Below are 11141 nucleotides of genomic sequence, written 5' to 3' on the forward strand. Positions count from 1 at the left end.
CGCAAAAAGATCGAAAACAGAAGATTTTATGAGCTTTCAGGTTATTTTATTACTGTCAGTCATTTTATAATATATTTTGAGTTGGAAAATATATCTCAGTTTCAATACCTCCTTACCTGTTTAGCAGTTATAATGGAATGGATCCTGTCTAATCCCCAATATTGTTGCGGCTTAAGAAAATTGATGTGGAAACACAACAAAACTAGAAAATCAATTTATATTTTATTCTTGATATTTAAACAAAATAAATTAATGTTAGGTGTAGGATAGAGTTGTGGAAATTTTCCTCAGTATTTCCAGTCGAACTTTATCCGGAATGTTCTCTTCAGCACTTTTTCTACTCGAAGCGTTCCATTTTTGAAGGTTAGCTGTTGCAAATAAGTCAAAAATCACGGCCCCAAAAAGAAAAACCCCTCCTGCGGTACCAAAAACGATGTTCCAAAGTTGCTTATCAGTCTGAAATAGAGATAATTGGTTGATTTATATCACCACTGAAATTTGAATTGATACGAGGTCTGATTTCAATATAATGTGTGTAAACATCTGAATAAACTATCTTTCCCAATGAGTTATTTAAGTTATTTGCTTTGGCGACTTGTTTTTAGAGCAATTCATAATTTGGTTTCAATCACGATCAAAACTGAAAAAATCAATCGATTCAAGTCATCATTGAAATCATTTGATTTGAATCAGGATATTCCGACTGATTCTGAGTTAGAATAGAATAGAATAGAATAGAATAGAATATTTATTTACCAATATTTGATACAATAGTGTATATTTGGCACGTCACTTAAATATCACACACAAATAAATATCACAAATGTCACAAATAAATGTAGAGTCATGTAACAAAATGAATAAAAACTGAATCATCACATTTACACACATGAACATATTTACAAATATGATTGTATAATATAACTTATACTTGTCAATTTCACAAAAAAACAGGTGTATATGAGACAAAACAAAATATTTGTCAGGTGTATATGGGATAAAACAAAATACTTACACTACACAAAAAGTTTACACAATGAGGAAATAATTTAGATTCCTCATTCCTCCTATTTTCCCTATGACAGGTCATTTATTTCTATTCATAAACTCATCTATACTATAAAAAGCATTCAGCATCAAATATTTTTTTATTTCATTTTTAAATGAAGATAACGTCATTTCTTTCATAGGCTGAGGAACACAGTTATACAAAATAATACAGTTATAGTATAGAGAGTTTTTGAATGCAGCTGTTTTATGCCCAGGTATCGACAATAATTTTTTATGTCGTGTATCGTACATGTGCCTTTCCGCAGAGGTATTGAAAGAGAGTATATTAGTTTTCGCGTACACCAGACATTTATAGATGTAAATGCTAGGTACCGTAAAAATATTATTATTTATAAAAGTTTCTTTACAGCTATCTAAGCGATTTATATTGAAGATCAGTCTCAGTAATCTTTTCTGAGCAACAAAGACGCGCTGTAAATGACTCGATCGTCCCCAGGTTAATATATTCAATGAAATATGTGAATAAGCTAATGCATAGTACACACTTACAAGACCCTGTTTGGCAATTGTGTCTTTAAGCTGTAAAATGGCAAAATAAGCTTTATTAAGCAGCTTGCAAACGTGGTCAATGTGTGGTTTCCATGTTAACTTGCTGTCTATAAAGGTGCCAAGGAACTTAGTTGTTTCAGATAGAGCAAAATTACAGCCAGGTGTTAATGGCCTCCTAAGGTTAAAGTTCATAAAAACCGTTTTCCCATGGTTTAAAATAAGTTTATTTCTTTGACACCACGCATACACTTCGTCAAGCGTTACCTGAGTTTTGTGGTAAAGTTCCTCCTCAGTAACACCCGACACAGTAACAGTGGTATCGTCAGCATACAAAGTGGTGGCACCATATTGAATATGATTTGGTAAATCATTAACATAAATTAAAAAGAGTAGTGGGCCTAAAATAGAGCCTTGTGGAACACCGAGAGTTACGTCATGCATGTCTGATTGGCATTCATTACATTTTACAATTAGTTTTCTATTTTCCATGTAGGAATTGATATAGCTTAGGAGACATCCTCTTATTCCGATATTATATAATGTTTTAGACAGTATGTTCCTGTCCACTGAATCGAAAGCTTTCGATAGGTCTAAAAATAGAGTTAAAACATATTTGCCATCATCTAGCTCTTTATATACATTTTTGAGAAAATGTGCGGATGCTGTCTCTATTGATTTTGATGGCCTAAATCCATGTTGACAATCTGTAAAAATTTTGTTCCCTTCAATATATGCTAAAATGCGGCAGTAGAGAATTTTTTCTATAATTTTTGAAAATGCACTTAGCAAGGATATTTGTCTATAATTTTCTACTTCACTCATGCAGCCTTTTTTGAAAATAGGGATTATATAAGCTATTTTGAGAAGATCAGGAAACTCTCCGCTAAGAAATGACTGATTTATGAGGTGAAGCAGTGGGTCTATGATGTTATTGCAAATATTTTTTATGATGTGAGTTGTGACATGATACACTACCTCTTCGTATCCACTAATTTTCCTGAAAAGATCCACTGCCAGTGGAGCAAGAATCGATGCTATAGCACCTGTACTGTTAGTGATAGCCATCAATGTTCCTGAATGGACTGGAGACAGGTCAATATGATTCAGATTGAATCCACTCAATTGACCGGCGTTGAATCCCACTGCAATTACCAGAATAACTATTGTCGCCACTTTGTTTCCAGCCTCAACGAATATTAGAGATATCAACGCTAAGGCTGGAACTGCAAAACCTGAAACAATGAAAGTCTTTGTATTTGGAAGATAGATTCATTTGGGGAGCTTTCAAAAAGCTGAAAATGTGTAGATCATGTTATCCTGATTGATGCTGAAGAGGCACTGATACACGTGTCTTATTCCGAAACATCGATGTTCGCCATTGAGTATGAGAGTCTACGTGAAATTTCATCTGGAGGAATAGAAAACCAAATGACTGAATATATTTTACGACACGTTTTCCAATCCTACCAATATTAATTTGTTAACATTCAATATTTCAACGGTTTCTCGCGATTGTTGTACACAATAAATGAAAAATGTTTCGAAAGCATCAACAGAAAGATAGTATCCATTCGAGAGAGATAATAAAGAACTTTGCCATCGTAAAAGTCCTTCAGAGATACATCAACTAATTCAGCAGAGTATCGTCTGCGTACCAATGCATGGAAATGGGATTTAAGATCATCTAGCATTAGGAAGAGAACAATGAGAATGAAAAGGGACCTAAAACCGATCCTTGATGAACTCTCTTTTAAATTTCATGAGACTGAAGTAATTGAGTAGTACTCTGTTTGGATACTCACCAATAGTGTTGAAAATTTTTCTGCTTGTGGTGACGCTGACTATATTCTTTCTGATCAACATATCAGCAATGGGGCTCATGACAAATCCCAAAAGAAACATCATCAAATAGGGCAAGGCTGATAGAGAACTGTTCTGAAAAATTATTATCTTGTGAATATTATTTATTTCTCCCAAAGTGTGTAACATACCGTTGCAATATTTAGTCCCATGATATTTTTCAGGAAGCTTGGAATTTCCGTAAGTAGTGTCCAGAATCCCCAATTCTGGGCACAATGAGTTATTATCAAAGTGATGAAGGGAACCGAAGTGAAAATCGACTTCCAAGGAGTTGGAATTTTCTGAAAATTGGAAAGTATTTGAAAAAGTCTTAAAATTATGCACATACAAACGAACAGGCATGTCCTATTTATGGACCATTCTCAGATATGAAGAGAAAAAAAATATAGCAATGCAATGGTCAGGAGCGATCACAGAAAGGGAGATAGTACCCTACCTTGAGGGCAGCGCCTGGTGATCCTTCACCTGATGGCCTCGTCTTGAAGAGTTGAAGTTGCAGTTCTATTTACCAACATGATATAGATCCAACCAGTTATGGTCGATTCTAATCCTTTTCCAGCCAGGAATGATCATACATATTTAGGTAGTTTATTGTCAAATGCTTTTTTTGAAAATCGAAAAATGCAACAGATGTTTTATATGGGCTAAACTGGAAATATATTTAGAGAATCTCCAAAGGAACATAGGAAAAGTTTCCATATTGGAAAAACCTGAAGGAGTTTTTGATCCATCTGTGAACCAACTAGTATCTATTGAATCGGATTGTATAAGGCAGGTATTGATTTACTTTTGATGACATTCAGATGGAGTTAATTCCCAGAATGTTTGACTAGTAGTCGACAAGTAGTACATAATTCTGTATGTTGGAAAAGAGGATAGCCAGGCAAATTAGTCCCGATACACTATAGAGGTGTGGCTGAGATTTTGCTGTAGAGCTTTCGGCTATTAGGTAATTGCTAATAACGTGATCATTGGTGTCACAATCATCACAAATATTCACTAAATTTGTTTGGACACTTAGCCACATGTCTTACCACAGATCCTTCGAAATGCCCATAGGTATATTCTGGTTTTGGGTACAACCAAAAGTGAGCATTTCAGGTGAGTTTTTATCGAGGATAATACCTAGATAATTCAGTTGAGCTGCAAACGGAATAACCTCAAGATGACTCTGCCTGGTAAAAAGAACTAACATAGTTCTGCTGGAACACCTCTGGTAGTAACTGTGAATATCGTTCAACGTTTTTTGGAGAATATTTCTAGCCATGATCCTTGCCATGACGCGTACAGAAGCCTAACCTTTGGTAACCTATAACCTAATTAACCCAAGAAAACCAGAGCCCAAACAAAACGCATTTATGATTCAACATGAGGCAGCGCTGTTTCGACCCACCTTAGATCTCATCAGTGGGGCTAGGCTGAACTATGAATGTCTCGTTTATTTTGGATATTCGAGGATTGGGTTCTCTATCGATGTCATAGACGGCGTAAGCGAAGGAAAAATGTCAATAGCCTTTTCTTGATGTTGAAGAGTCGTTGCAATTGGTTTAGGTAGTTCCTTGTCAAATGTTTTTTCAACATCCAGAAATATGGTGAAAGTAATATTTGAATTGACTAATGCACCGTTGATGATTTCCCAAAATCAAGCGTTATTCACTGCTCCTTGTCATATTTGGCCCCGAATTAAAGAAAAATATTGATTCCAAAATAAACAGTGCTGTTATGGGGATACAAAGAAGTGAATATCTGCCTGTTTACGTTTTTCATTACTCACCGAATAATCGTCTTTACTATCCAAATTGTTTTCAATAAATTCTCTTTCTTCCTTTGATATATTTTTATGTTTCGCCGGTTTATCTGCTGCAAAAATGAACCATAATGTACACCAAATCATTCCTAGACTTCCGTATAGGTAAAAAACGACAGGCCAACCTGCATTTGTGGAGCAAATTGCACCTGTTAATGGCATAGCAATAACATTACCCAAAGCCATACCTGGAACGAAAACAAGGTGGTCCATTAGTGCGAGGAATTTTCAATGAAGGTTATTGTATTGGTTATCATGTATATAGTGGAAACTAGCGAGCCGCCCAGACTCCACACGGGTGCAATGCTGATATTAAATAAAAATTCACCCATCGGAAATTTGAGGGGATGGATAAACAGTGATGAAGAGGTAACTTTATTGTATGAATGCTCTCACTTGGAATATTTGAAAATCCTTCATGAGATCCAGATGAAAATATAATTGAATGATGAAAAATATAATATAGAAACTGCTTACCATTATATACTATTCCCCCCCATTTGGCTCTTTCTGAAAGTGGGGCCCAGGAGCTCAGCAGGTTATGAGTGGATGGTAACATGAAACCTTGAGTCATTCCTTGGATAATCCTGCAAACTATCACCCCAATGTATCCAAACTGTTTTCCGAATACAGGAATGAGGATAGAGAAGAGCGATCCAATGAATATGGCGCCGCCCAAAAATAATTTCGGCCCATAATTTTTCGCTAATTGTCCTGCACCCACTTGAAGGCAAATGTAGCCCCAGAAGAATGAAGAGAGTACCGTGTTTTTATGATCCTTCCATTCTGGATACGTCTGACAATTGAAATATTACAAATATATGAGATTATAATATAGATTATTTCCCAAAAAACTTAAAACACAAGAACTATTTCGATTTTCTCCATGAGCTTTTTGATGATGTAAACTCTTCAATGTAACAGTCCAAATGAGGTAGTAAAGATATCAAAATGACGTGATGGCTTTATATTGCATGAGCATTTGACTGTGAGAAAGCTCTCTTCAAAGTGGCCGGGCGAGCTCAGTGTTGACCAAAAACAAGAACGTCTCGGTGATTCTGAGCAGTGTTTAGCTATGTTTAAACATAACAAACCGGATTTTTTCGTTGATATGTGACAATAGATAAAACATGGATTCATCAGATGAACAGCAGGTAGGATCTAATGGAATTTTTGTCGCTATCCATAGATCTCATAGAAACCTGTTGCCATGTACTGGTCTCAACAATTTCAAGCATTCCCCAATAAGTTTGTAGCCGTTTTCTAACGTATGTTGAGAGACACTAGAGTTTTCTGGTCTGCGGAAACAAATATGTGTAATATGTTCTTTATAGTGAGATATTATAGTCCACTCAGTTTGACCAACATACTTTTTATCGCAATCCTCTCAATTTATTCCGTAGATCCCGTCATCTTGACTTATTTCGGGTTGCCTAGTGAAATTAAACGGAACTAGCAATTTTTTGAGAATTTGGACCAACTTTTTTTTGTTTTTTTTTCCTATAATCGTATTGGTAATGATTAAAAACGATTCAAGAACATATACCTACTGGATAATCCTTGACTACTGAATCCTCTGGAATCATTTCTACTATTGCCACATTCAAAATTGTCCTACTTCCATAGGCTACGACAGAACAACAGAACAAAAGGACATACTGAACATGGCGATAACCGAATCCAGACCCTGAAAAAAAAAAGAATGGCTTGAGTGTTTGTGAATTATCTCGATGTTGGGAGTTGCTCGATAAGTTATCACTTAACTCATGATTAGCCACTCGAACTAGCTTAGCAGAACATTTTTTTCTGTCATGATGTTAACATAGTGCCAAATCAGCTTGTTCATGAAGAAGGTTTTGATTTTTACTTAAAAGTTGTCCTTATGTAGATATAAGGTTCCGGCGTTCCGGAGTTTTGTCTTCTAGAAAGTTCTAGAATCGTCTAGAACATTCGAGAGTATTCGAAAGCATTCCACAATGCTCCAGAATATTTCTGAACGTTCTACAATGCGATGCCAGATCATTGATCATTCTATTCAATTGCAGATGTTGGTGCACTGAGTTTATATTTGAGTTGAGTCCTCTGATGTTAGGGAAATAGATTTTGAAGTTGCAAATTCATCTCTCTAGTCAAGTTACTGGGTGGAAAATATGGACTTACCAGTTCAAATCTTCAAATTAGACCAATAGCGTCAATTTTGCCGATTGATTAACTTATGTTTCACCAAGACGGTTGTTTATTAATATTTAGATCAAAATTTTCCACGGCATTGAGGCCGTTTGTCCCATCCACAGTCATGTGAACTGTCAGAATTATACCTGTTAGTTTATTTCCTGAATACATCGATTTCTAGCTTTCCACATTTTCTCCTCACTACCAAAACGTAAAGAAATGGAAGGTGTTTTTCATTTTCTAACTCATTCGTAAGGATTACGATGCAAAGTATTATGGACAGACTTAAATATCTATTAAAATAAGATATAAGGAACACTTAGCACATCTAAATTATGGAAGACCAGAAAAATCAGCAGTCGCCCATCATGTTTTGCAACAAAACCATTAAGATTAGTTAGACAAGTTAACAATAACAGGCATATAGATGTCTATGAGTTTATAGAAATGTGTAAACATAATAATATTATCCGTAATATAGTAGTTAATAGTATAGGTACTATATAGCTTGGTGAAATAATATTTTATTCATCAGATTCACCTGACTATTAGATAATGCAACATTAGTCCAGTCATTTTAGTAAGTTCACCTCGGAATTCGAGATACCCAGCTGTAAGTCTGTAAATACTTGTATATTGTATACTTGTATACTTGTATATTGACACCCTAAAAGTTGTCTTAAAACCTACATATGGTAGGGTGTGAGCAAATATTAAATTTCAAGGTCAAAGGTCACAAAAATCGGTTTTTTGCGCTTTTTTTGGAAATATCTCATTTCCTATGGGTTTTTTGCTATTTGTATTTATTATCAATATTGTAGAATACAAAATTCTCTACAAATTTTGTTTGAAAAATTTTTTATACGGTGAACCGTTTTCGAGATAGAGGGCGGAGAGCACGCGGGGTCACAGCATCACTTCAGGTCAACCGGGGCCTCCGGTCGAAAACGCGCCATATATAGTTGATGAACTATCGATAAATCAATGATTATAAATATTTGTCAATTTTTATTAACTATTATATTATATTTTATCATTTTTTTCCCAACTTATCCACTTTTTATTCAGTATTAATTTATTCAACAACACTTACCTGCCCATGTAATTGCAGAATTGTTAATGAAAATATAGGAGTTATATTTGAATTTTAACCTAATTAATATTTATAACTTCTTACATGATGAAAAAAAAACAAATAAATTATGAATTAATCTTTTTATTAAAAAATATCATTGAATACATTTATTTTTATTGAAAGTAAAGAAATGGAATAAAGGGTACAAAAACTACAATTTATAATTTCAATCATCTTCTTCCTCTTCATCGTCGTCTTCTGGCTGCTGGTAAGTTTCAAACTGGTCTTCATTATCGTCTTCAACGACATTTGTCTCAAGTTCTTCCATGATTTCGGGGTCAAAGGTTCCATCTTCGTTAATGTCGCTCTGATATGGTAGAGCATTGAGACAAGCTTGCCCATTACATTGGCCACAAGCTAAAGAGCATTGCAAGCCCGCTTTCCTGCATCCGCATCGCGAACCACAACCACTCTTGCAGTTGCAGAAAATTGTATTTAGCAAATCTTCTGGAGCAGGTGGTAAAATTGTCATGATAGGCTCCAGAAAATCGTTTCGCATTGCCCAACCCCATACCTGGGATTCCAAATCATGTCCTAACCAAGTTTGAACTTGATAATATACACGGTTGTAATGTTGATGAGCAGCTGCACTTGTTGGTGGAATATTTGAAAGCTGCACAGGTTTATTAAGTTTTGTAGACTTGACGTAATGCATATAACGAAGATGATCGAGACTTTTCACAGATTTTGGAGCATTATAGACTGCCAATAAGGTTTGAGTTCCACTCTCTAATAATCTCTGGGCCGAACAATTTTCTTCCTCAAATGCTGCAGCTAGTTCACCAAATTTGTCAGTTTCTCAAAAACTTTTAAAAATGATTTTTTCCCTTTTTGAAAAGCGCAGAAGTTGTGTCACAGCCACTTAATGCGTGCAGAAATAAAATATGTTTTTTAGAATGAGGATAATTATCAAAACTTTTAGTCGAGTATATCTCCGTTTTTACATTACCTTTCCCAACTTTTTTAAAGAAAATTTCTTGTTCGTAAGACAGTGTACGCCCAATCAAAATGACAAGTGAATCAATATCTTGTCCTATTATAACTGCAGTTTTTTTAGACTTTGATTCTTCAATTGCAGTTTCAACAATAAGAACATCCGCATCATCTCTGGCTTGTTTAGTAGTAATATTTGCAGCTTGTAATTTTTCAATTAACATACTAATGAACTTATCTTTGTTATTTCGATTTGATAAGAATTTTTCTTGAGTAACTGGTACAACCATTGTTTCATCGAAACAAACTTCATACGTTTTTGAAAGTGCAGCAGGTCTTCTCTGCTGCTCCATAGCTTTTACGTTCTTACTCTAGTCTGAATATCCGTCAAATACAACAATTATTTTGGAACTGTAATGCCTTTGTAAATAATTCATGTATTTATCAAAAATAATAGAAAAAGTATCTTCTCTGCTCCATACAATATGAATAGATATAGATTTAATGCATGAAGAAAATGATAAAATATAATATAATAGTTAATAAAAATTGACAAATATTTATAATCATTGATTTATCGATAGTTCATCAACTATATATGGCGCGTTTTCGACCGGAGGCACCGGTTGACCTGAAGTGATGCTGTGACCGCGTGCTCTCCGCCCTCTATCTCGAAAACGGTTCACCGTATAAAAAATTTTTTAAACAAAATTTGTAGAGAATTTTGTATTCTACAATATTGATAATAAATACAAATAGCAAAAAACCCATAGGAAATGAGATATTTCCAAAAAAAACCGATTTTTGTGACCTTTGACCTTGAAATTTAATAGTTGCTTACACCCTACCATATGTAGGTTTTGAGACAACTTTTAGGGTGTCAATATACAAGTATTTACAGACTTACAGCTGGGTATCTCGAATTCCGAGATTCTTACCTAATTTAAGCTTTAATGACTGGATTACATTGTAAAATTAATTTATGACAATTGAGACGCAGGTACCTAGTAGAGGTATAAATAAGGACAACGTTGTATGTAGATTTAGATAAATCTTTCTCTTGAAGATGATCACCAAGTGATCATCTTCAAGAGATTCGAGGTGATAAAATAACGGTTTGGTGTTGGGACAAAATTCCAGTAATATTCATCAATCTTCCCTGTTCACTGATTGGGATAGCATTCCAAAAGCATTATATTTTTGGAAATAGCAAAGTTTTACGGTGAAACATTTTGAATTCCTCATGAATTTTCTTACCTGGTATCGGTTCTGAAACTTGAACCATAGTTTCACCACTTTTTGTATTTTCACCTTATGGTCGATCCTGAAGTTTTTTTATGAGATTATGAAGACATTTTCCTAGGCGAAAATTGAACGGCACAGAAATATTGTAACTTATGGAATAGTGAAACTCCTATAAAGGAGCTATCATCAACAATTCGATCAGATATTTTTTATCAATTCAACTTGTCACATGTTATTGATACGAACCTGCAATCTTATGTAATCATTTAATTACGAAATTGTTATTCCTCACATTTTTATGAAATCGCAGATTACAATTGAGAGGTAATTATGGAAGTTTCTCGGAAAAGAAAACACTTCAAATATCGTTATTCATGGTAATATTTGCATGGCAATAACTAATAATAATAATAAATATGCTTTATTGTC

At 34.6% G+C, this 11141-nt stretch overlaps 1 protein-coding gene across 1 annotated transcript; it reads right to left on the reverse strand.

Annotated features, from left to right (window-relative positions):
- Positions 1-210: 210 nt before the first annotated feature.
- On the reverse strand, positions 211-10902 carry LOC111503996 (putative inorganic phosphate cotransporter). Its single transcript, XM_023158458.2, has 8 exons — positions 10725-10902; positions 6778-6914; positions 5705-6023; positions 5195-5415; positions 3552-3701; positions 3363-3495; positions 2536-2792; positions 211-456 (listed from the first exon to the last, which is right to left on the reverse strand). The coding sequence occupies exons 1-8, from the start codon at positions 10750-10752 to the stop codon at positions 256-258; spliced, it is 1446 nt and encodes a 481-aa protein (XP_023014226.2). The 5' UTR covers positions 10753-10902; the 3' UTR covers positions 211-255.
- Positions 10903-11141: the final 239 nt, after the last annotated feature.

The sequence above is a fragment of the Leptinotarsa decemlineata genome, unplaced genomic scaffold, assembly GCF_025532065.1.
Source record: "Leptinotarsa decemlineata unplaced genomic scaffold, Ldec_3_MD MMD2_tig00026336_RagTag_RagTag, whole genome shotgun sequence".
NCBI classification, from domain to species: Eukaryota; Metazoa; Arthropoda; class Insecta; order Coleoptera; family Chrysomelidae; genus Leptinotarsa; species Leptinotarsa decemlineata.